The sequence below is a fragment of the Drosophila guanche genome, unplaced genomic scaffold (genome assembly GCF_900245975.1).
Source record: "Drosophila guanche unplaced genomic scaffold, DGUA_6, whole genome shotgun sequence".
In the NCBI taxonomy this organism is placed as follows: Eukaryota; Metazoa; Arthropoda; class Insecta; order Diptera; family Drosophilidae; genus Drosophila; species Drosophila guanche.
Window position 1 is genome coordinate 260,078 of NW_022995754.1, and position 25,959 is coordinate 286,036.

Genomic DNA, 25,959 nt, shown 5'->3' on the forward strand with positions numbered 1-25,959 from the left:
AAACATTTGTCATTTAGGGGTCTAGCTTTGCGAAGTGTAAATTAGCACTTGCACAACTCTTGCCTGAAGAGATCTGAAAATAACAATAGATATAAATTACAATTTAGTTTCGACTCTATATTTTTATTTTTATTATGGATTTTAGATTCTACTTCAAGACGAAGGAGCCAATAATTCGTTCTACTCTGTATAACTTCTTTCTATGCAAAGACGCCTAATTTGAGGTCCTGCACCTTTGCCAAGGCAAACAGCAGTGGTCCTCCAAGCAGCTGGCACCAAAACAATTCCGATTCGAAGAAAACAACTCCTTTACATATGTTCATACATATGTACATGCGTACATATGTATCTTGCAATGTCTGGACATTGGAAAGAGCCAGAGAAAGGGGTATTAGAAATGGAGAGTAGGAGTAGGAGGGGGGATGGGTAGGAAATAGAGAAGGAAAACTGTTCGCTTACAAGAAACGTGCCAAAGTGTATTTTCTTTGGCCACGTACACGAAGAACCATACTTAACCCCTTTCCCGAGTTCAAACTCAAGCCGAAACCGAAAATGTTATCCCAAAAACGAACTCAAAATTAGTGCGATGTCTGCAATGACGACTGATTGCTGTTGTTTCTCGTCCTCGTCCCCTCTTCCCATCTATCCACTATCTGGTTCTTATTTTGCTTTCATTATACGATATTTATCTACTCATCCACGTGCATTTAACTAACATTTATGGGGTAGAGTTCGAGGCAGTGGCAGTCGTGGACTGGACAGCGGGGCCCGGCTAGACATGACCTGGCAATGGTCCAAACGAAGGAGCACAGCATTGTTCTCTTCATATGATTTGTGTTGTTTCAGAATAGTTTATTTTATATAACATCACAAACAAGAGAGACTGGAGGAGGGAACAGTTGGATAGTTCATTTGTGCGAGTGGGTGAAGGTGTGAGTATTGGGGATTGTGCACTGAGACTGGGTTTGTTTGGCTGGTTTCATTTTGATTTTGGGAAAATGGTTGCGTAAATATGCAATTAGAGTTGAAATTTTGAATGGATAGCAGTCCATAGGAGTGCAGGTAGAACGATGAAAGCTGAAGGGTTACATTTTGGTGGTAGCTGTGGAACAAAGAGTGGTTCATGTACATAAATAAGTAAGAGCTTTAAGTTAAGTCTTGTACATATTATATGTTCTTGCAAGGGGAAATCGTTATGCTTCTTCAGAGAGTTGATACAAAACTCATGTTCAATCCGTTGAGCCCCTTTTTTAAGGGATAACCAAAGGGGACCCTTTCTGGCAAACCCCTCAAGCCTCATATTCGTTTCCAAAGACTTTCCCTTGAAGTAGCATCCCCCAGGCCTTTTTGCGCCATTTATTGCAAATGAACAATTTCTGTCATATTAGGCAAAACGCTAATCAGGCATTAAATTTGCCAGCAAATATCGAAATTGAAAACAGTAGAAAATACCAATAAAAATAAATTGTCACATATGCTGCTGCAATTTAGAATTTGTGGTCAACAGAGAGAGAGAGAGAGAGAGCGAGCACTCTCTCTCTCTGTCTCTTTGTCCCTGTCCCTGTCAGTAGCTATGTCTCTGTCGCTCCCTTGTGTCGTGTTAATTCAGCCGATAAGTGAACAATAATGCCAAAAAATTTCAACAGATTTCCAGAGGCCTTAGTTAGCTAAGTAAACAGCATTGAAACGTGGGCCAGCAGGAAAGGCAGGAGAAGGGTAGAGCCTGAGGGTTCAGCAATAAACGGAGATTGTTGTTGGGGGAGAGGCTGGCTGACTGGCTGGCGGGCTCGTGGAAAGCCTTGAGGGTTGATAGAGTTGACTTTGACACTTGTGTTTGTTATATTTAAACAAAACGAAGAACGAAAGGGATAACAAAGTGTAAAAGACTTGAAAACATTTTAAAAACAATAACCACAAAAGACAAGAGTGGAAAAGCCACCCTTTGAGAGAGGTCCCTCCATTAGCTACTCATTAATCACAGACCCACAGTCCCGCCCTGGAAACACACCCTTTCCAGATCCGATCCATGGCACAATTGAAAATTGAGCAAACATTGGTGTACAAATAATTGCAATTAAATTGCGTTATCAATAAATGATTTTTACAATTGAGCTCCGGCCATAAACAGCAGCAAAGATACACTCGAAAGATACACAGATACACCGTATCCATGGAGTGGATGCCATTGGGACATCATGTTGACAGAGTTGGCAGTCGGGAAAGGGGTGTCATCTTTTTATGCAAAATTATTACTGCACTTTGGCACTTATCATTCCACTGTTTTCCCTCATTTTCTGCGCAATATTTAAAGCAAACATAGGTGCCACAGACTGCTGGCTGATTGCTGACGATCGACTCTTGCCACACCATCTAAGGGGGTCAAATGTGACCAAGACGGTCTGACATCTGACTAAATCTCATGGCTAGTATATGTAGATTCCATAGCAATAAAAATGCCACCAATCGTCAGAACTCCAATCGCAGAGCAGAACGTGCTTCGCACTCTTTAAATGTTCATTATAAATCAACTAAAGTACACAATCAGACGCAAGGAGGGAGAGCAGGAAGAGGGCAGTACGCCATGGAATAAATATTTAATAATATGGCGATAATAAAGTATATTTCATTTATTGACACACAATTTTAATTGCACTTTTAAATGTATGCGGTAGTCCAACAGACCTACTCTACTTCACCCCACTATAAACCCCATATCTCTCGGCCCTGTCCACTGCCCACTGCCCACTGCCCACAGCCCACCGTCCCGTGTCCCCTATCCACTAGATAAAGTTTATAATTGAGTTGTGTATTTTTCATTAAGTGCGCGAATTGATTTGCTTTTCATATTGCTTTTTTATGGTAGGACTGTCTGTCAATTTCATTTTTTTTTTTTCTACTTGAATATTAAGGCGGATGAGTAAGGCGGATTTCCTTGGGACTTAGAGAGGAAAATAGTTGGCTGAACGATTTGCAAATTATTATTTTGATTAGCCAACGGGCTTAAGTCTCTTAAGCTTAAGAGGCAAGGGATTTATAGTCTCCCAATGCCCCTATTTTCCTTAGCTAAGCATCAACTTTATTTGTTTCAAAATATGTGCAGCAGTATATTTACAGAGCTCGGTCTTCGATGTACATATCTATAGCTTCTGTATCTGCATTGGGCTGCCTCATTAGCCTCGGCGCAAACACATTTCCATGTGCCAGACCACATCACATCACATCACATCACATCACAGCCCATGCCAACCCAAGACTTGAGTCAAATGTGTGGCAGATGCATCAGCAGCAACTGCAGGAGAAGCGCGGATCGGTGGTTTTGTTTGCACACAACTGAGATACTGAGATACATTTAGCTGCTGCCGTTGCGACATCCCAAGTTTTTTAACCTCAGTGCGAGGTCTGGCTGAGGTTGAGATACTTCCTGATACGTGGATTTCTTAATGTGGTGGGATGTGTTTGTGCGGGTAGCGCCAGACTAGGGAATGGGAAGGAGAAGGTACACAAACGTGCACTCTCCGATAAGAAGAACGCACGAAAATCGCATTTTGATTTGTATTTCGTATTTGATCAGATACACCGATACACACGAGTGTCTCGCCTGAGCCGGATTCCTTCCTATTTGCCATGCATTTTGTAATTGTTTGCTTAAGTGAATTCAATTGCCAGATAATGATTGTTGCTCCCCAATGCTTCCCTTTCTGCCCTATCTGCTCTCTCCTGTTTATTTGCCTATATGCACATATAGCGAGTACATAAATATATCCTCCTGCTGATGATATCAAACAATTCCTTTCTTTTTTTGTGTTATTTGCTTTATAATTTGTTATCTTTGCTCTTCCCTTTTTTTTTTTTTTTTCTTTTTACTCGCTCCTGGGATATTGCCCGAAGAAGCTTTCCAAACTTTAATTTCCATTCTCAATCAATTGCCTTTGACGTCTATTATGATGGATTAATATTCAATTATGAAATCGAATAAAGAAAGAATGAAAGGAGAGAGCTGCTTATCTCAGGAGCCGCCTTCGATTCGGACTCCTCTTATCGCTGGGTGGGCCATATATACCGCTAATAATCAATTTTCAATTAATTCAAAATACCCTATCAGCCCCCCGTCTGTCACCCTTCTGTACCTCTTTTAATTTATTAATATTGAAAAATTATAGAAATTTGTTTAAAGCCGTTTAAATGGTCGTCACATCACTCGAAAATTTAGAACTCAAAAGTCGTCGAGAACTCGTCGGTCGTAATCTTATCTTTGGACGTGGCAGCGATTTAATTTATATAATCAACTTGTTTTCATAATTAAAAAATATTAAAATTGTTTATTACGCACACGCACACACACACACACACACACACAGGAACACTTTCCTGCTGATAAGAACTAGTACATCCCCAACGGGATTGTGGATTGGGTTCAGTTCACTCTCTTTGGTTTTTCTCCTCCATTTGATTGGTTTCGCCCTTCCACCCCTTCCTACCATTGATTCCAATGGCTTATCTTGGCCTAATTGAAATTGCATTGAAATTGATTGATTTGCTCATAAAAGCGAGCGTTCTCCTCGCTTTACCTCTCTTTCCCCATTTGTTAATCGTTTTACTATTCGATGGGGATTAGCCCCTGGATTGTGGGTTGATTTGTTGCTAATTGAGAATGGGAGAATTCCGATCCCGTCGGGCAAAGGTTTCTACCTAAAAAGGATTGTAAATTATGAGCACTGAATATTGTAAATTGTATTTCGTTATGAGTAAATATCCCGAGTAAAGCGTTGGGCTGCCATTTCATGTGTTTTCTCCGTAGATAAGCCATCCCTTGATTTCGCATGTCGCATCCCAAGTGCCCCCCAGAGACCCAAACGTTCCCACGTTCCTAATTAGCCGACTGACTGTATGGCAGACAGGCAAATAAAATAAAGAAATGAAATGAAATCCAAGCAAATATCCAAAGTTTTTCAAAAACATTTAGCAATGTCAATAAATTCGGGCTTTCGGGGAGGCGCCTCGGGGACGGGTCGACGCTGCTCATATTAATCTCCATTAAAAGGGAATTTCAATGAATTTACGATGGGCGACAAAGCGCCGCTGTGGCGCCATCTAGCCTTGCCACTTTGCAGCGCCCCTTCCCTTCCCCCGTGGAGCTACCACACTTACGCATTGCGTATTTGACATTCGCCAAAAAAGAAGAAAAACGAATCGAAATAATTCGAAAACAAACAAAAGTGCCAGAAGATAAAGATGATTTTATACCTTGTGGAAAGACTCCCCTCTCCTCAAGAGAGTATCCCCGTGTTTCCCCCTCCACCACCGCCCTCTGTGTATCTACAAGTAAGCAACGTCTGCGGGTAAACATTTTAAGCTGCCAGCCCGAAAAACGCTAATGGGTAAACACAGATGCGGTCGGAGACGCGACTTGAGCCCGGAGTCCGGAGCCCGGAGCCCGGCGATGGGAATATTGCGGAGGAGTCGCTTGACTCGTCTCTTGCGTTTCTGGCGCGTTTTAAAACGCGGAAAAACTTTCAAGGAAGTTGCCACTCGAGCTAAGTGCAAATCTTTCGATTAGCTAGTTAATCAACTCAATTGCGGAATTACTAGATTGGCTTTTCCGCGATAACCACCGAAACAGCAAAGAGCGGAGACGGGAGAGGGGAGAGGGGAGAGGGGAGAGGAGAGTAGAGAGGGAGAAAGCCCACATTTTTGATTTATTAATTGATTCAGGCTCCGTCTTCCTCCTGCCTCTGTTATCAAGATGTATTAACCTCTAATCATAGACGTTGATTTACCAGCCCGAAGTCCCATGCCTCAAGAACAGAGACCCCTGTTTGCCCTATAAATAAGCCATTACCAAGCCCCCAATCATATATTAGTAATAACAATTGCCATTTATCAATAATTTTGAAATCGCTTTATGTTTCTGCCTCTGCCTCTACCTCTCTCTCTCTGTCTCTCTCTCTGTATGTTTTTATTTGATTTGTGCCCTGCGATAAGTCCCTGTGGAGAAGGAAGAGCTGGTTGATTTCAGAGGCAGGGATAGACGGATAGAGCGGGTGCACAAAGAGGTCTCCTCCCAAGTATGACAAATCTCTGAGTGGCCAATTGTTTTCATATCTTTAGCTAATATTTTGTCATAGCTTCGGCAGATTGCGCAATTTCTGGTTAAACTTTTCTGATTCAATTACATATAATGAAACTGATATCTCGTTAGTTCTGACGCGTAAGTTCCTTATAGACATGCTGTCGTCACCCCCTCAACCAAATTGATTGTGATTGTGATACATTTTCAGGTGACAAGGTTAATTTTCATGAACTTCTTCCGGTAGGTGTTTGTCATTTTCAGGCAGGAAGTAATAGGTTATGGGGTGCCATAAATCCGCATTCAATTCTTACTCACATTGAAAATTCGCTTTGATATTAGTCACAGGTACCAGCACCTGTCTCTCTCTCTCTCTCTCTCGCTTTCTCTTTATATAGACTCAATATAAAACTCATTAAAGGCAGGCTTCATTGTGTCTGCCCCACCCTTCCTCTTGTGGCGGCAGGCACAACAAAGCGAAATTGAAATGTAAACCGACTAAAAGCCCCCTGGACAACCCTCTTGCGAAGTTATATTGACTCAAAACGGAAGCCGCTCAACAGTGGCTAATGGTCATAATTAAACGTGGCATATTTGCATAACTTAAGTATGGTGAACGAAGTGGGTTGTGGTGCTATGTCTGGCTGAGGTGAGTGCTGATGAGTGGTGGAGGTGTAAAGTAAACTTGAAACGATCCAGTCAAAGATCTGCTACTCCATCTGGTAGCTACCCGAATTACCTATTTTATTTATTTTAAAAATCCTCAACATGCGCTGCACCCAACGAGCAAGAAGCATTGCATTGGGTCTTAATTTACAACTAATTGTCATATGACCGACTAGTTATGGCAATCAGAGCGACTTAGTTATATGATAGGGGTGTCTGCAGGTCTGCAGCGCAAATGCAATATGTAATATATTAAATCAGTGGGCTTTACCGACCATGTCTGGCCATGGGGGTGAAGGAAGCAGCACCTCTGGGCGATCGCTCGTCTAATTGAATGCTAAATGTACTTAAATATCTTTATAATTGACGCCACAGTGGGGGTGTCGTAAAAGCACGTACACAGACAGAGCACCGCGTAACACTAGTAGGTTTCTTTGAGAAGGGGGGCCTTAGGAGTGAAGACATCGAACGAATCCCCCCAATCATACGATCATACAATCATACAATCATACAATCATACAATCACACAATCACTCACTAGCCATCCCGCCAGCCATCAGCAACCACCCGCAATAAAAGGTATTTATGTTATTTGTCAAGTTTATCGCTCACGATAGTTCACGAGGGAGTTTGGTTGGGTTGGGTGGTGTGGTGTGGTGTGGTGTGGGGTTCGTTGTGGTTCCTAATTAAACCAGGGGCTTTATCGTCTTGTAGCGATCGAAATTATTGCCACCTGTGCAACTGTGCAACGCCTATGCTCTTTTATGACCCTCATTTTCAAATACCAGTAGCCGTAGCCCCATTATAATCCTTCTTCATATGTAGGTAGGTGTATACAGATATGGGATACTATAAAGAGAATCTCAACCTATTGCTTGTTTATTTTTCAATTCTATCTTTTGATTTGTGGAGACCGATAGCTATAACAGGGGTGGGTGGGCTCGAACGTGTGTCTAATGATCAGTTAAAGATCATTCAACTCCTCCCTAATGGAACGGGGGGTGCCTGAACGATCTTTAAGCACTCGAGGGAATGCTGAGAAATTGGTTGTGTTGTCCAGTGTGTAGCAGCCAAGAGATAAAGGGGCGTTGAAGCCGAGCCGCCTAAAGTGATTGTGATTGAAATGCAATACCCAAAGTCAGCAAACAGAAAGACAGAGATGTTCAGAAAGCACCGAAAGCAGCAGCAAACACAAACATCCGATAAGGCGGAGAAGAGGCATCTACGAGCCACATCAAACAGAAGCCAAATGAGCTTGTCGTGCCGGAAACTGTTCGGCGGTTGCCAGGTTCGATGTTTCGATGGTTCGACGGCGTCTTCAATCAAAGCCCAGTACTGAGTGCCTCCGGAGGTCGCTTGAGCTGCAACTGTAGGGCTGCTATGAGGAGGAGCCGATCAAAAGGTCCGCGCACGAGCGGATGCCCTCTGATCGCCGCATCGTCCAAACGTCTGTGGGTCAAACAAACGGACGAGTAAGTCGCGGAAGGTGCCTTAATCCAAAGTGGCTACTGAGTTGCCTGCCAGCTCCAGGTAGGAGATGCGTATAGAGTACTCCCGAGTACTGCATTCTGCAGGAGGGGGCAAACACTTCCACTGGCATTCTGTTGGTCAACAAACACTTGTCGGCTACTGATCTCTTCTGGCCAATCTCTTCTGGCCGCGGCTACTCATTCCATCAATCTCTGCTGTCAATCTCCTGCGGCAAATAAACTCGAGTGCCTCCCATGCAAATACTCAATATTTGCTCTTGGATTATTAAGTGAGCAGCATCCCATTCCCATTCTCAAGCCCAGTTCTCAGCTCCCATCAGGTGTTCTTCTCCTCCCCATTCACCTGCTTTTTCTCTCTTCCCTATAAACTGTTTGTTTGGGCCTGTTTAATCGCTTTAATGTATATGGTATTTATAGCTGTTTAATTTTGAATTGTTTTTTGGAACCAGATAATGAATATAAATGTTTACCACAAATTCGAATTTTCAATGACTCAATATATTAGAGATGATACTTCATTTACCGCGAAACGCAATGCAACAAAAGCTGACTGCTATGCAGAAATAATTTTTGCAATAAGCATTTTGCAATTTGAGGGCGAATGTGAACCCCACCGATTACAATGGTAAAGTTCTTAATCCACAAAATGTGCATCGCCTGCATCCTCATACTACAAGGCAAGAAAGAGTGGTCTTTTCGTTCCAATTTATACGTTTTCCCTTGGTTTATTTTCATTTTAAGGAATCCATTTCATGGAAATGTGTACTTCTGACCATTTACATTATGATAAATACGAAAATTATATTGTTTCTTTTCAAAAATCCTTGTGCGCCGCCAGCCAACTGCCTGTGGGAGATCCGGCATGTACAGAGCTAACATTTATAAAATGTTATTTAAACAGGAAAAACTACTCTGATCGCCACGCCGGAATGTGGCCAGCGGTGCGCTTATAAACTAAATCAATTGCAGGTGGAGGACGACACAAATGGAACCGCACACGCGGTGAAGCTAAGCAAACCTGCGGCCCAAAGTGCCGCCGTGGCCAAATGTTTTGATGTTGTTCGACTTTTACTCCTTCGAGGCCATGTGTCCAACCAAGTTGCTGGTGATCTTTTCGATTTTCTTCAGATCGGGCATGTTTTCCGCTTTGTACTGTACGCACTGCAACAATGATTGTTAAGTTTATTTTGTTAATTTCTTGCCAGCCCAGCGAAAGTCGTGTTCGCTTGATCGTCTTCTTCTTCTCGTACGAACCTTTACATTGTCCGTCATTTTCAGCAGTATGTGGCCCTTGGAATGAATGTATTTCATTGTGTAGCGGCAGTTTTGTGGATTCGCCATATACATGTTCTCGGCGGCAATCTCAAAGTCCTCCCAATTCTTGACAAAAACCATTTTTTTTATTCAAGAGCACACGAAATGAGGGAGCGAATAACAACAACAATGGAACTAGTGATGTTACAAATATATTGCCATATAGGAATATATCGTTGTATTACAAATATTGCTATCGGTTGGGGGACTTTCAGCACTAGATAGTCGTATAATTTTTTCATTCAATTTCGTCGTTGACTGCAATACAGGGTGACCATATAAGGTATATTATATACATTTCAGTTTTGACTACGAAATTGTAATATTATTTTATGGAAACAGGGGATTACAAATGCCCATTCTATACTACACCAACCGGTTGACAAGCAACAAATTGTCAAATACCAGGCAATCCATTCCCACTCACGTAACGTCTTTTGATATTTTTTTGTATTGATCTTTTTAGATATAAACTTCATTTGGAAACAAATCCAATAAAAATAAGTCAAAAACACTAGCCAGACTTGATTGATAAATCGGAAAAAAATATATTTTTTATATATTTAAGAGGTATATTTTGGTATATTTTTGAGAGTTTTGTGGTATATATTATCGATAATTCTCCGGCCACACTATTTGCAATATTTATTGAAAATAGTGCTAAATTCGTACAATTTTTTCACGAAAATTCGTTGCTGGCTGCAATATTTATTGCAAATATGCGATAAAAATCTACAGTTTAGCTAAATATAGCGCGTAGTAATACTCATCACCTGGTCGGGCAGGCCTGTGCAGTGAAATTCGGTCGAAACACTAACGAAAATGCAACGAAAAACGTAGACGAAAAAAATGAAATCTAGTCAAGAAAACCATGTAAATGGATGGGGAAGAGACGAGGCTACAACAACAACCACTGCAAGACCAAAACGAAAAACGCAAAAACAGTGACACGCAGAACGCAGGCAGCAAATACAACAACAAAATATATTAAATATAGTATTAAGGGAGATCAAATCAAACAGAAATAGAGAACAACAAAAGCGAGCATTCAAATCAAGTGTGACCCTCTCTCTCGCACTCGCTCCCCTCTCTGTCTCCCTTGAATGTGTGAGTGAGTGGGTCGGTTGCAGCCCACACACAATTACACCCACACGCAGTACCGTAGCATAGTTGCTGTTTTTGTTGTTTGTGGGGTTGAAAAGCTATTGCCTGCATAACGGTTAACGCGTGACGTGAGATCCCACACAAAAACAGTAAGGGTGTCCACCTCCCACCTATCTCTTAACCCCCTTCGACGAGGCTCAGACCTCGGAAGGCCCCCCCGCTCTCAAAATGATGGACAACGACGATGCGCTACTCAACAACGGAGGTCCGCAGTCGGGAGCGGAGACCGTCTACGGCACGGAGGACAACAATATGGTCATGTCGGAGAAGGTAAATATATGTACATTCATATGTACATCCAAAAATGATATCATTTGTTCAGGGAATCTCTGTTAATGTAAATGATTCATGCGGGTTCCAGGGTCCCCTCCACTGATTTTCCCTTAACTTTGATAAGACTCTCTTCTGGGACTCTGTGTATAATCATTTCTTGTATTTCGATTCTGGTCTCTCCACAAACAAGCGAAAGATAATGAGGCTATAAAAGTGTCCAAGCGGAAACATGCTCTCCTCTACAGTTATCTCTCTGTCTCTGTATGTGGATACCCACTCATTATGTAAAAACGCATCTCAGAATTGTTTATCATGCATCAGCTGACGGACTAATGCCACTGGGGGTCGTTATGCCTCTACATTTGTGGTCATTGACATTCAAACTGAAGAAAAGCAGAAAGAGAGAGTAAGAGAGCGTGCAAGAAGTTCAGGAGAGCGAGGAAGAGAGAGCCTTAGCCGGGAGCAGAAATCAATAAAGTCAGTCAGTCAGTCAGCGGCGGCCCTCAAATTTGATGACCGCCTCACGCAATCCCATGCCAACCCACCAACCCACTCATGCCGCTCCTCAACCTTTCCAACAGAGTTTATTTTTATTCGATTTTCACCCCAATTCCCCGATTGATTTTGCACTTTATCAGCTTCACAAGCATTACCTTTAATCGACGTGTGCCATGCAAATTTAAGCTGTCCCTCCCTTCCTTCCGCCCTCCCTGACAATCACTCTCTACAACTGCCTCTCTCTTTTACAATGAGCTCATTCAGTCAGTCAGTCAGTTTTTCGAGCACATGTTCTCCACCTGATAAGCCCCCGCCACTTGTACGCGGACCATTCGTAACTCTCTGCTAATTGAGTAATGAGGAGGAGGAGTGTTGGTTGCCAGCAACTTCAAGCGACAGAAACTCGTTTCTTAGGCCAACAATAGCGAACACGAAGAGTTTTTAAAAACGGGTCTCACCAAAAAAGTTTATAAATACTTGAGCATGACGATAGCTATGAGTAGTTGGCCTTATAAGTGGGGTCTAAGTAGCCTTGGCCTAACAGCGGAGTTTCGGAAGCAAAGGCAACTTATTTTTCATGAGGCAAAGAAGTATATGGCAGAATATTACCCGAATAATATAAATATATCGATAAGCATTACAGACATTCAATCATCCAATTTTATTGTATATATTTAATCAATTTAAATTTCGTAAAATGGTTTGTTTCTCCTGTATCTAATATCATTTCCCAGTCATGTACTAAACTTTTACTTTGGGTTTTCCCTCAATTTTAATTTAATTAGTCATTTAAAAATATAGTTGAAGTTATGGTTTTTTATGTGTACCTTACACCTTGTTTTTTTGTTCTTTTCTTTCTCTTTCAGAATGATCAGGTTGTCAGCATCGTGAGTTATCCTACATTTTTAGTTTCTCACTATTCTTCCGTTTCACTTAATCAGTTTTTCACATTCCCTCGATTCGTATAAAATATGTATAAAAAAATGCACGCTAGATAATATTCTAATAATAATTTTAATTTCTGTTTCCTTTATATTTTATTCTTTAACTACATTTGTGAGGGGGAGTTTTCTCTTAAGTCAAGTTTTCCACTTAATGCTTTAATTACAGTGGGGCTTTTCGTGGTGTTCTCATTAGGTCATATTTCAAGAGCTTTCCATTCATACGAGCGAAAAGCATTAAAAGCAAGCTCCCCCAACTATCATTCCGTTGAAACTTGTGCTACTTTTAAAGAATAAAAGGATTCCGACCATCTAACATCAGGATCAATATACCCGTCTGTTTATTCATAGAAATACAGATGGTACCCCTTTCTTTGCACCCTACTAATCAATAGATTGCACCGTTCGTGTTCGCTTTTACTCACTCCCAAAACCCACATAAAGAAATCAATTGTGACTGATGCACCCGTCCTCTATTCTCTCTCTGTCACGTGCCTCCTTGCAGGTCCAGCAACTGGCGGGGAGCATTTATCAGGAGTTTGAGCGGATGATCAATCGCTACGATGAGGACGTGGTGAAGAACCTGATGCCGCTGCTGGTGAACGTGCTGGAGTGCCTGGACGCCTCTTATCGCATCAATCAGGAGCAGGATGTCGAAGTGGAGCTGCTGCGCGAGGACAACGAGCAGCTGGTGACGCAGTATGAACGGGAGAAGAGCGCCCGCAAACAGTCCGAACAGAAGGTGAGTTGAAAGGTGGGAATCAAAGGCCAATAATATATTCTCATCCTGTCCCCTGCAGCTACTGGAGGCTGAGGACCTGGCCGAGCAGGAGAACAAGGAGTTGGCCACCCGACTCGAGTCCGTGGAGAGCATTGTGCGGATGCTGGAGTTGAAGCACAAGAACAGCCTGGATCATGCCAGTCGCCTTGAGGAGCGGGAGACGGATCTCAAGAAGGTGAGTGGAATGGGAGGTGAAAGCTAAAAATCAATCCACTGACATGTCTGATGTTTCCAGGAGTACAACAAACTGCACGAAAGGTACACGGAGCTATTCAAGAACCACGTGGACTACATGGAACGCACCAAGATGCTGATGGGCTCCACGCACTCACAAATGAGCACCGCCTCTGACCGGATGGAAGTGAGCCGTGCGCGCCTTAATCCCGTGGCCCGCAGCTCTGGTCCCGTCTCCTATGGCTTCGCTTCGCTGGAGAATTCCGTCATGCTGGACACCGAGACCATCTGCAGCGTGGGCAGCCAGTCGGACGACTCGGGTCCGCCGTCACTGCAGAATGAGCTGGACATGAGCCTGCCCAGCACTGCGGAGCGGGGCGCCGGCACCGATTCGCTGCAGCAGCAGCATCAGGCCACCTCGCCCCAGAGCCCCCCCGACATCAGTCCCGTTGTGCCAAATGTGCCTCCTGCAAATGGTAAGTCGCCCCGCCTAGAAAGCTTCTTTGCCACTCTGCCACTTAAACACCGTACTAATGTGTCTACTCTTTACTCTCTTTTGATTTTTTTTGATTTGTGTGTTAACTCGACTAAAACCCAAACCGAACCCCCAATGCTACCCCATCCTGTGCGTTCGTTAGTTGGTCGCTCGACCACCAAAAAGGAGCAGCGCTCGGACAATAATCTCTACCAAGAACTGTCCTTCCAGGACAATGAGGAGAGCGAAGAGAATGAGATTGTAACAGGTGAGAGCGGAGAGTCGAATGCTCGATTGGAGAGGCGATTTCTTTCATGTGTCTAGGGTTTCGGGATAACTTTCTTTAATTTCCTCTTCCCAGCATTACTAAATGTCAGTTTTCCTGTTTCCTTTTTCATTTACACTACCACTACACTCGTGTGAAACACGCATCCTCTTTCTGCGGCGGAACGAACTCCTCTCCGTAAAGGCTGCTGGGTACATCCCGGAGAGTACGCATCCTCAGGTAGGTACCACCACCACCACCACACCCAAACCCCAGACCATCCACAGCCAGAGCAAGTAGAAGTGCAAGAAACTGCATCACAAGCAAAGCCACAGCCATGTGACTCCTACATATATGGTTTCATCTATATAACCTGTAAATACATCAAATATCATGCAAGAATCGACTGAAAGCTAAGGATCTTCTGCTCTAGCTAGAGTTCTTTGTGTGTGTTTTCTTCTTTGTGATGTATGTTGCAAATTATTCGATCCGTACCATGTGCTCGAGAATGTGTGTCCCATCCATTAAGCAAGCGGAAAAAAAAACTTGACATTATTTGAGACAAATAAAAAACTGTATAATCCGAATCCGAATCTAATAAAATTTCTCTTTCTTTTATGCCGAATTCTACTTATCCCCACCACAAATCATTTTGTATATCCTCCCACCACCAAACCCCACACAAATAATTGTAAATTCGAATCCCTGAAGCAAACGACAACTATTTCGGTAAGTCTGAAGAAGCTGCAGAGATCGTGCTAGATCCGATCAATAATAGTAAATTCTATAGATCTCCTAACTTTTCCCTCCATTTACTCTTTTGCTTCTATCGTAAGTAGTTATCGTAGAATCATCATTGGCATTCGGCTCTAGTGTAAATTTTCCAATTCTTTTGGTGTTTGTTTTCGGTTTTAGGACATTGGCTAAAGAATTCTCACGTTCTCCTCTTGGTTTATTAGCCATAATTATATCATAATTGGTTTTAGTTTTCCATATCCTTTCTCTTAAGTTTTAGTTTCGGTTTTCTGTCTCCAATTTATCATTCACACTTGAGTTCCACTTTGGGAAGCTCTCCCAATGCTTTCATCTTTTCTGTCTCTTAATGGATCTATGAGCTATGTCTTTATCTCTATTCTAATGATTCTTTCATACACATTGCAGGCATGGGCAAGGAAGTGGAAAATCTAATCATGGAGAACAATGAGTTGCTGGCAACCAAGTAAATATCTCACTCTCTCTCCCTTGCTCGCCAAATCAATAATCTCATGCAATCCCATCCTCACTCTGCCTCAATAGGAATGCCTTGAACATTGTCAAGGATGATCTGATCGTCAAAGTGGATGAGCTGACGGGCGAAGTGGAAATTGTGCGGGAGGAGCTGAGTGCCATGCAGCAGTCGAGGACGAAGCTCAGGCAGCGCATCAGCGAGCTGGAGGAGGAGCTCAAGAAGACCAAAGAGCAGGTGAAGCAACAAAGTAAGTCAATCCCTCCAGCAGCTGGAAGCCACAATTTCTCACGTAATTCTCGTTTTGCAGACACCGAACAGGAGGAGAATGATGTGCCGCTGGCACAGCGCAAGCGTTTCACTCGCGTGGAAATGGCCATGGTCCTCATGGAGCGCAACCAGTACAAGGAGCGTCTGATGGAGCTGCAGGAGGCGGTGCGTCTCACAGAGATACTGCGCGCCTCGCGCACCGTCGACAATTTGGACAAGAAATCGAAGCAAAGCATCTGGAAGTACTTTAGTAATCTATTTACGTGAGTTTCCAACACAATCCACAAACCAAGACCCTGAAATCATTTTATGAATGTCTCTTTTTTGTGACAGCCCCTCCAATCGCCCGACGGAACGCATTGCCGACGGGCTGGGAGGGGGGCCGATGTTTCGTCACACCGGGGGAGGAAGCCCAGCCCACAGCCACGGATCCCCAAGCCGTGGAAGTGGGGACAATCGCCTTGCCTTAGCCGGCTCCCAGCCGCCCATGCATCCCGCGAGCGCAGGGCTTGCCAATGCTTTAGTGATGCCCAAGGACTACTCTGAGGACGGGGGATCGGAGCGCATCAGTGCGAGGAGGCGGGAACAGTACCGCCAGCTGCGCGCCCATGTCCAGAAGGAGGACGGACGGCTGCACGCGTATGGCTGGAGTTTGCCCATTAACAAGACAAACCAGGAGGCCAATCCCAGCCGGCACTCGGGAGGAGTGCCGGTGCCCGTCTACTGTAATCCCCTAGCCGAGGCCTCGCCCCACATGAAGGTATTCTGCGCGGCGGGCGTTAATCTACACGGGGGCTTCACCAAAGACGGCCAATCGTTGATACCCGCTGACTCGCCCTACGCCCCCAAGTCCACGCTTGAAATCACAGAGATCACGAGCCCCACTGCGGGGCAGAGCGTCGAGGCGCTGGACAGACAGATAGCCCGCGCTAGCTTGGAGACCCTGGAGCCTGAGACGCAGCTCAGCTCGTTCGTGTGGATCTGCACGAGCACCCACGCGGCCAGCACGGTCAGCGTGGTGGATGCCAACCAGTCGGCCACCGTTCTGGATGCCTTCCCAATCTGTTCCTCCCACTTGCTCTGCATCGCCTCCGTACAGGGAGCCATGGAGAGCGACTACGCGCTACTGGAGCAGTCGGAGGTGGTCAAGGCGGGCGAGATGCTGCAGCGGCCCGGCGAGGGCACAGAGCTGCTCGGCAAAGTGGAGTTTGTGCGCGTGAAGCCCAAGTCCGAGGACGAGCAGAACAGTAACAGCAAACTCCAGCAGCAGCAGCAGGACGAAGAGGAAGCCAAGGAGGCCACTGAGAAATCAAATGAGCCACTTCCGCCCGGAAATCCTGAGGAGCCGCTCGTCAATGTGGAGGCCATCAAGATACGCCAGGCCCTGCCCGGCGCCCCACAGCGCCTCTCCAGCGGTAACAGCAGCGACGGGAATCCGACGAACAACAACAACAGCAACGTTCTCTTTGGCACCAAGTCGCTCAACCCCATTCTGGGGACGAAGGAACGCGAGGATCCGCCCATGAGTTCGGTGGGACCGACCATGTGGATGGGGGCACAAGATGGCTGGCTGTACGTCCACAGCGGGGTGGGGCGGTGGCACGAGTGCCTACACCGCGTTCTCTTGCCGGATGCCGTCCTGGCGATTGTGCATGTGGAGGCGAGGGTTGTTGTGGCGCTCGCCAATGCCCAGTTGGCCGTGTTCCGCCGCCAGACAGACGGCCAATGGGATCTGAATAGTTATCACCTGGTGACGCTCGGTGATCGCAATCATTCGATACGTTGCCTCTGTGTGGCCAGCGAGCGCATTTGGGCGGCGCATCGCAACAAGATCTTCATTGTGGACCCCATATCGCTCAATATTGTGCACTCGCTGGACGCGCATCCGCGCAAGGAGAGCCAGGTGAGGCAGATGGCGGCCACAGGTGCCGGTGTCTGGGTATCCATCCGGTAAGAATCAGAATCCCACAACATATGCAGGGCTGAATGATTTTTCCGATTCTTTCCCCTCAGATTGGACTCCACGCTCCGTCTGTATAACACGCATACGTTTGAGCACAAGCAGGACGTGGACATTGAGCCGTACGTGTCCAAAATGCTCGGCACTGGCAAACTGGGCTTCAGCTTTGTCCGCATCACCGCTCTGATGGTGTCCTGCAACCGCCTGTGGATCGGGACCAGCAACGGCGTGATCATCTCAGTGCCATTGGCCGAGGTGCAGCAGAAGACATCATGTGAGAGGAGGAGAAGATAATATTCCCGTGAAGACAAACCAAATCCTAAACTCCCATCTCTTTCTCCGTTTCAGCCGATCCTCACGGCCAGATGCCGTTGTGCTGCATGGCCAATGCTCAACTCTCCTTCCACGGCCACCGCGATGCTGTCAAGTTCTTTGTGTCCGTGCCGATGCTGCAGCAGCCGAATCTAAACGGCGGACTGACCTTTGTGAACAAGCGACCCGATATGCTGGTCATGTGCGGAGGCGAGGGCTACATCGATTTTCGCATAAGTAAGTCCGGCACTCCCCCTGCAGATCAGGACTTGGCATCCAAGCTATTGCTGGAACGCAGCCTGGATGGAGCCCAAGAGCAACCAACAGCCATACATAAGAATAACCATTCCATATTCCATATCCTCCCATCTGCAGGACATGATAAGTTCGATGCTAGCGATAATGCAGCGCATTTGATAGTTTGGAAAGTCGATACGTAAGCCTTACTTTATTCTTTCGTTTTCTATGATTTTCATTTTGATTGATTCTATGATTGAATGTTTTGTTTTGTTTTGCTCTTACTTTCTCTCCTTTTATCTTTATACTTTTTTTGTTTACGTCTTTGCTTTGATTGATTTCTGTTCTTACTTTCTTTTAATCCGATTTATTTGTGCATTCTCGGCCTCCGCCCGTAGTACCTTCAACTTGTAGTCCGCCCACCCAGGGATAAGGGGATGAGCTTATCCTCCCCCTCCGTGTACTCCGGTATCAAGTGGAATGCAGCATTTGTCTCAGCCGTGACCTGAACCTAAGCAAGTTTCCTTTATATTTGGTTCATGTTTATGAATGTACCATTACATTTTGAAGCTATGAAACGTACTGTATCACATGCTACGAGCACTTCCACACCTGTCCTTTGTCCTTGCACATGCAGCAACCTGGATGTTGTTCCTCCACAAATTCTGGCCTTATTGGTGTACCGTGTCCCCCTGTCCTTTGAGCACTTTTAATCGGTTCGGATATTTTTGTACATTTGTTTAAGCTTTGAATTATTTACTCATTACTCAATTTAATATTCTTTCCAAATGCAAAAAGACTACAAACTTTCTACAAACTACCAAAGAACGTGGACGCACCTCTAACTAAAATCAAGGAATACCCAACTGATTTTGGCCTTGCAAATGAATATACAATCCCCAAATGCAAATAATTCATCCCATAGTAGTTTTGAACTCACCTCTCTTTTATAAACACCTTCCACACATCCTTTAATGCTCTGACAACTATATGTTTTGCAGATGATAATGACATGGAGAACAGTATTCAACTGGAACCAAACCAAACGATCGAGAATCGAGGCGACAAGAGCTACTTGATTGTGTGGCATGTTAGTCAACGTTGAGGCCGATCGATCAGATTCTTCGGCTGAAACGAGAAGTGCAAATGATACATTATAATATATATTTATAGCAGTTACGAGTACTATCTAAATACGCATATTGTATAATCTACTTTATTGTGCAGGCTAGCGAAAGGAATACCCTTAAATCTTAGTATTTATCTAACAATACCCCAAAATCCACACGATGACAAAACACCAACTAACTCTTAATTTACTCTTAATTTAAGTTTAACAAAAACATGTTTCGAGCTTTCGAGGGGCTCTCACAATTGTTTCTAATTGCTTCATTCAAACCAAAAAAAAAGAACAAAGCAAAACAAAATGGAAACCTGCGTGTTAGGTTATTCGTCAGTGATAGCCAGCTAAATATTAAAACTATGTTTACATAGATATATATTCATGGTAGTAAGATTTAAAATTGTACATTTTACGCGCTCTGCAGGGAGACAACAAACAGACACAAAACACCACATTTACTTTACGAGAGCTACTCGTAGGAGGATATGACATAGGAAGTTGAATGGATGGATATATTGAGAAAATGCGCCTGCCTCTTCAGGGGGATATTTCTACGTGATTTTTGTTCCAAATATGTTTCTTTTGTATCTTTATTGGTTTTATTGTGAAGCAAGGAAGGCGTCGCGACATTTACACATAGTTATTTTGTTAAATAATTTTAATATTTAGTTGAAACGTTCAAGCCTTAATTTTGATTGTTATTCATTTGTTTGTAAGAGGCCTATGTTTCAACAATAAAACGAAAACCAGACCAAAATGCTTGCTTTTCCCCAATACCAAAAAAAACATCAGATTAATTAATTACTCAGTTTTGTATGTTTTCCGAAGGTTTACAAAGGCGCGAGGAAAGTGATATTTATGTTTTTATGGAACTTTTTTAATATTTCAAGGTGCGCATTGGCTTGGCTTGGCTCGACTCGATGCGATTCAGAAAATAGTAAACAAATAAAATTAAATTATATTTGCCGTCATTCGCCAGTCCTTTCCATTCTGTTCCCAATGTCCCAAAGTCGCTGCCAACATGTTGGACACCATATCCATACCATATGTTGAACACGCAGGCAACAATTCTGGTACCAGGTCAAACATGTTGGCAGCGATTGTGCGACCTCACCTCAGTTCGCTCTGCCAGAGGTGACGATTTGTTAGTGGTATCGATGTTTACAGCTATCGATTCTTTGCCATCTCTACTACAAGACTTTTTGTGTATATTATATACTTTTTAGGATATTTTGAGTTCGGAATTGAGGGTTGACTTGATTTAATGAATTTCACCCGTCTATTAAATTTATGTAATTTAATTTACCTATGTATTTTACAGTTGGCAACATAATTTGTGTGGGCCAGCAGCAGGCTACGAAAAGTGAGCATTTATTTATATTTACAGTATATTTGGAAAATGCAAGGGCATATTTCCGAGGGTATGTCTGTATATTTGATCGATAATTCCGCGGTCGCACTGGTCAGCTGTTTAATGGAAATCTAAGTATTATTTACGATCCTAAACCTCACACAAACCCCCACATGGATTTTGATGGCCACCTTGAACGAGACCTTTCGCTCACACTGGCTCATCTCCATCTTCGGACTAATCCTGTTCGTCGCAGGCACCGTCGTCCTCTACTGGAATGAGGGCCGTGCGGTTCACACAATGATGGCTCTGGATGAGGCGTACGATGACATCTACTCCATCCAATTCACGGAGGAGGAGCAGGACCAGAACTTCGACGGCCGCATTGTGCACATCTCGGGACCCATTCTGGTGGGGGAACCCCTCACCGAGCCCGACTACAACATCCAGCTGATGGCCGTCAAGTTGCGGAGGCGCGTGCAAATGTATCAGTGGGTGGAGGAGTCGATGTGAGTTAGCAAACCTTCCAAACGGCATTCCCATGACTAAATCAACCCCCTCACGCAGCGAGCACAACTATGGCGAGAGTGTGGGAACGGAGCAGTCTGATTCGCGCACCTACTACTACACCAGGGAATGGCGGGACAAGATCGTAGACTCGCGAAACTTCTACAATCGCCACGGCCACACGAACCCCACGCACTTTCCCATCGAGAGCAACGTGCAGGTGGCCGACGCCGTGTACATTGGCAGATATGAGCTCGGGTCAGAGCTGAAGAACAAGTTCCAGGAGTACCAGGAGCTGACGTCGGACATTCGGCCGGAGGACAGCAGCATCAAGCTCCACCTGGGTCTCTACTATCACACCAACGACGTGTTCAATCCGGTGGTGGGCGACCTGCGTATCCTCTTCAGCTTCGCGGCCATGGAGGGGGAGACGTACAGCGTGGTGGGCAAGATGGAGGCCAACAAGCTGGTTCCCTACGTCACCTCTCGTGGCGTGCGTGTGCTGCTGGTATATCCGGGCGCCTTGACTGTACACGAGGTGTTCAAGCTCGAGTCTCGCTCCCAGGTGCTGCACACCTGGTGGTGGCGCTTCATTGGCTGGCTGCTCATCTTCTTCGGCGTCAGCTGCAACTCCAAGCTTCTCCGTTTGCTGTGTGAGTCTTGTCACAACTATTTCTTGCGCGTCCTCTCATAGTCTTCCTTGTGCATCCCGTGCCATTTCAGTTCTGCGTATTCCGCTCCTCATCTGCCTGGCGCCTGATCCGCAGTTCCCGATGACCGGAAACTTTGTCATCGCCTTCTCGCTGGCGCTCATCAATGCGTCCGTGGCCTGGATCCTGCATCGACCTCTCATCGGAGCCTGCCTCTTCCTGGCCGGTGCCTCGCCCTACCTCTGGTTCACCCGCAGCCTGGTGGACTACCATCGCCTGGATTGACTCCATATCCGATTTCCGAATTGTTTCTTCGTTCCCACGGCTACTTATTTACAGGTTTATTTATTCCTCGTTTTACGTTTTACGTCCAATCAGAAAATAAAAACTTAATAACACTTAAGGCTAGTCGGTGCTCGGTGCGCCCTAGAACTCTCTTATCTCCACCGTCGCTCCTGGCTCATCCAACAGCGGGAGTCCGCTGTTCTCTGGCTCTGGCCGCCCCAGTACGGGGTGCCCGCTGCCGGCAGATGCTTCTGCAGCAGCATCAACTGTCGCTGCTTCCGCTGCGACAATCGCCTTGGACTCTGTGGACGTGTGGACACTGGGGCTCTGCGACTTGTCCTGATCCTCCTGCCCCGCGGAAGCCTCGTCGTAGCGGACGTACGGCTCGAAGCTATTGTTGATCTGGAGGGAGCCTCGGTGGAGATTGTTAGACTCGGCCTCGAACAGAATCTCGTTGATGAAGTGTTCGGCCAAGAGCCGCTGCTCGCGGGGTAAACGCCGCAGCTTGTGCGTCCATGTGCGGGCTATCGACTCCTCCTCAGGATAGGTCCCGGCCAAATACTCGCAAGCAATGTTGAGCAGCTCGTCCGCGTTGTGGCTGTTGTTTGCACTGCCAGATCCGCCTCCAGGGCCGTTGTTCAGCGGAGGCGTCTGTCGGGCCCTCTTCGTTGGCCCGTAGTCGGTGTGCGAAGGCTGCGACGGCGTCGGGAGGCTGTCCACACGCTGGGCATGCCCAAACGATTTGTGGAACATTTCAGAAATGTTTATGTTTGGGGTTTGTCCGACCGATCCACGCGGCGTCGGATAATGCTGCTGGGGATTGCCGTGCTGGTCGATGAAGGCCGTCGAGCAGCTGCTGTTCTCACTGAAGAGGAAGGAGGGTTCGTTCTTGAAGAACGGGTTGACGGCCAAGAACTTCTCTGAGTTTCGCAGGAAGTCCAGCTCCTGGAAGGTCCAGCAGCGGGGACTGTGATGAGTGCCAGACCGCACAGCACTCTCCATCACCTTCAGCTCCTTGCGGTAGTTGGTCCGCAGCGTGTTGATCTTCTTCTTCACATCCTCGACAGTCGCGTCACGCTTGAGGTAATGATAGATGGGCACCAGCCGCAGGTACGCCTCCGCCCGCTTCTCCCGATTAGTGTAGTCCCGCATCGAGGTGTCCCAGAGCACGGGCAGGTCGCGATATGTGTGGATAAACGCCCGCAGGTAATGGCGGCACTCGTCGGGCCCGGACATTACCTTGAAGGTGTGAGGCGGCGGCGGTTGGGGGAGCATTTAGTTGGGCTGGGCTTTTTGTTTTTGTTTGGATAGCGTTTTCAGTGCCACTTTTCGGGCCACTTTCCTCGCCAGGGCCGAGAAAATTCGGGGGCACGGATTATGTATGGACCTATTGACGAACTGTCAATGCGCGGTTGTTGTTGTAATTGTGGGTTTGACAGATTGTTTGCCATATTGACCAAATTCATGCGTGTGTTGGTGTGTCCGTGTCTAGCTATGACGTCACAGCAACAAGTTGTCCGCGGAGTGGCAGCTCTGTTCAGGAACCGCGATATTTGATTGAGCTACCAGATGTAATGAATTTTGTTTGTTGCCCTATCGATATTTTTCCGCAGTTTAACTTGATTGTATATCGGTATATTTAATGCGTCTATTAAATTACATTTTTATTGTATATTCAGGAATATGGGGTTTCGAAACTACCATCCACATGTTTTTCAAATTTCCCCTGGTGACATTCCTCTCTTTTCCGAAATTAATTTTCTCTCCCTCCTGCGGGATCATTCTCTCTTACAACATGGGAATTTTTATCGCAGCAATGTATCTTTACTCCATACCCATTTTGTGCTTTTTGTTGGTTGATCTTTTTACTTAGATCCTTTCTAGTAAACAATCTAGTAAAAGATAGTCATGAAAACTAGTCAATCTTATGCAGAATTGATTCATCAGTTCGATAAAATTAGAGTTTTAGCGTTGAGAATTCCAACTAGCTGGTAATTTTGATCAGAATATCAAATCAAGAAAAATGTTATACGATATACCGTTTATTACTGTATATTTTGAAAATGAAAGGGTATATTTATGAGGGTCAGGCGGTATATTTAATCGATAGATGCGCGGTCACACTGACTCTAGTTTTCAAAGCATTCGCAAAATCGGCAAAAACCCAAACTAACTAAATCGGTTGCCTAGGCTAGCTATAGTGAAAATTGTGAACTACTTTTTTGCGCGGATGCTACGTAAACGAACGCATGTCTCTGGATTATCTCAGTAATCGAAAGATACACATTCACCGCTAGGCACAGCTGGGCATAAAAAGTGCGAGCGAGACGAAGACTCCGGACGTGCTTGGCCGTTGAATTTTGATTTTTATTTTCGACGCGCAGCCGTGGCGCGTAACCTGGGAGTGTGCAAGCGACTTACATGGTTTATCTTTTAGTTGTTGCTATAATTTGAACAAATTCCGGTCTACAAGCTTGTGAATAAGATCACATAGCACTATGCCCGCCTGTCTCTGTTAGTGTCGCCGGCTGTTCACTCCTGTGCCTGTTCTCTTCTTTGTGTTTGTGTGTGTATTTGTGTGTACGCGCACTTTTTTGTTCTTTTGCGCGCCGCTTTTTAATTGAGCAATTGACAAGAAATAAATTAAATAAAACGATGCCCTGGCAAAGGGCGACTGTGAAAAATGCATGAATGGTTAGATAAGGTTTCACTAGTTCACAATATTGACGCTTAGCAAATTCCGAATTTGTGCGTTTGTTTGGTTTCACGCGGAGTTTGACTGTGTCCCGTTTTCGTGTGCGAGACTGAGAGTGAGAGCGCCTCTATCGAAATGGAAACTATTGAAGAACAATCGAAATGCGGTGAGTATTGAGAGGGAGCGAAGGCCAACCAGCCCCTACTTTCCCTCCCCCACACCACTCCCCAGCCCACAACGAAACGCATATTTCATTTTCAATGTCATCGCGTAGTGGAGTCAGAGGGGTGTGTGAAACCACAGTCGGGGCCAAAAGATCCTCATAAAAAATGTCGCTGGCAGAAAATAAACAACATATCCATACACACATATGTATGTATGTCTGTATGTACAAGTACATACTCACTGACTAAAAAAAAACAGAATAGCCATGGCAGCGCGTCAGGGAATTTTAAGCTTTTATTTTCTGAATTTATTTCTGTGTAGAAAATATTTATCGCATAAAAAGAATTCTTGTGTGTGCAAAATTCTGTACGCCCCTCACTATCCGCCGGCACTGTACCGTTGGTAACGTAACCAGGGAGAAAGAAACACCAACGAAATAGCGGCAGCTCCTGTTATCGTTGCTGGCCGTCTAGCCTTTTTCGCACAGCTCTAGCACGAATTCCCTTTGGCTCACCAACTTATCAGAATGGCTTGTTTCAAGCCAGACACCACTGGCCTTCGCTACTTCCCTCAGGTAGAGGATATCTTACTGTTTTCGAGTGCGTGTGCGAGGAGTGCAGTTGCGCTTGCTCGCCTCAGTGACTATCCTTTGATTTTCCAGCCCTCCGCTCTGTCTCCTACCTATTACACATGTTTAAAAGAGGCGCACATGCCTATATTCAGTGGAGAGGGGTCGTTCGTGTCGTCTGCCTCAATGTTAATGGCATTTTTACATGGCTCGAAGGTCTGCTCTGCCTGCTGTCTGTCTCTAGGTTCTCTGCTCTGCTCTACGTCAAGGCTTCATCTCCTCTTCGGGACACGTAAATTTATTACAAGATCTTTCTTTGATGAGTCTCTTTCTGTTTCGGTTGTTTGACAAAAGGCTAAGAACTGAACAGGCCACTCAATTAGTTTTTCATCAAGTTTCTGGCAGGCAGCCAAAGAGATCGGAACAAACGAACAACAACAAAATCCGCTCAGCCAGAACGGACGAGGAAATTCCCGAATGGCGAAAAATGGTTCCCATCGCAA

General features: G+C 45.2%; 5 protein-coding genes and 1 long non-coding RNA gene across 16 annotated transcripts in view; 3 read left to right on the forward strand and 3 right to left on the reverse strand.

Moving 5' to 3' along the window:
• LOC117589275 lies at positions 1-24,589 on the reverse strand. Its single transcript, XR_004574202.1, has 3 exons — positions 24,450-24,589; positions 19,053-19,240; positions 1-73 (listed from the first exon to the last, which is right to left on the reverse strand). It is a non-coding gene; the product is annotated as an uncharacterized LOC117589275 (long non-coding RNA).
• On the reverse strand, positions 8,923-9,669 carry LOC117589274 (signal recognition particle 9 kDa protein). Its single transcript, XM_034281065.1, has 2 exons — positions 9,478-9,669; positions 8,923-9,384 (listed from the first exon to the last, which is right to left on the reverse strand). Exons 1-2 carry the CDS (start codon positions 9,616-9,618, stop codon positions 9,292-9,294), a joined length of 234 nt encoding a protein of 77 aa, XP_034136956.1. The 5' UTR covers positions 9,619-9,669; the 3' UTR covers positions 8,923-9,291.
• Positions 10,184-19,511, forward strand: LOC117589268 (JNK-interacting protein 3). Of its 10 annotated transcripts, XR_004574199.1 has the most exons (17): positions 10,184-10,971; positions 12,339-12,359; positions 12,919-13,155; positions 13,214-13,369; positions 13,430-13,844; positions 14,007-14,111; positions 14,313-14,348; positions 14,820-14,837; positions 15,270-15,327; positions 15,405-15,583; positions 15,644-15,866; positions 15,937-17,553; positions 17,617-17,837; positions 17,912-18,112; positions 18,251-18,311; positions 18,511-18,627; positions 19,114-19,511. XR_004574199.1 is itself a non-coding variant. In XM_034281054.1 (16 exons), exons 1-16 carry the CDS (start codon positions 10,870-10,872, stop codon positions 19,115-19,117), a joined length of 3,654 nt encoding a protein of 1,217 aa, XP_034136945.1. In that variant the 5' UTR covers positions 10,185-10,869; the 3' UTR covers positions 19,118-19,511. The 10 variants fall into 10 exon arrangements, 7 of the variants coding, with proteins under 7 accessions (XP_034136946.1, XP_034136945.1, XP_034136941.1 ...); XR_004574200.1 differs by lacking the exon at positions 12,339-12,359 and having other exon boundaries at positions 10,185-10,971; XM_034281054.1 differs by lacking the exon at positions 18,511-18,627 and having other exon boundaries at positions 10,185-10,971.
• LOC117589272 (transmembrane protein 43 homolog) lies at positions 20,687-22,146 on the forward strand. Its single transcript, XM_034281063.1, has 3 exons — positions 20,687-21,095; positions 21,154-21,746; positions 21,817-22,146. The coding sequence occupies exons 1-3, from the start codon at positions 20,770-20,772 to the stop codon at positions 22,026-22,028; spliced, it is 1,131 nt and encodes a 376-aa protein (XP_034136954.1). The 5' UTR covers positions 20,687-20,769; the 3' UTR covers positions 22,029-22,146.
• Positions 22,094-23,561, reverse strand: LOC117589271. Its single transcript, XM_034281062.1, has one exon. It carries the CDS (start codon positions 23,301-23,303, stop codon positions 22,170-22,172), a length of 1,134 nt encoding a protein of 377 aa, XP_034136953.1. The 5' UTR covers positions 23,304-23,561; the 3' UTR covers positions 22,094-22,169.
• LOC117589267 (protein ECT2) overlaps positions 24,141-25,959 on the forward strand; it is a 14,008-nt gene continuing 12,189 nt past the window's right edge. The window contains exon 1 of one of the 2 annotated variants that reach the window (XM_034281047.1): positions 24,141-24,889. In XM_034281047.1, coding sequence (XP_034136938.1) covers positions 24,859-24,889 — 31 coding nt within the window. In that variant the 5' untranslated portion in view covers positions 24,141-24,858. The remainder of the gene's footprint in view (positions 24,890-25,959) is intronic. The other variant, XM_034281049.1, reaches the window with a different exon arrangement.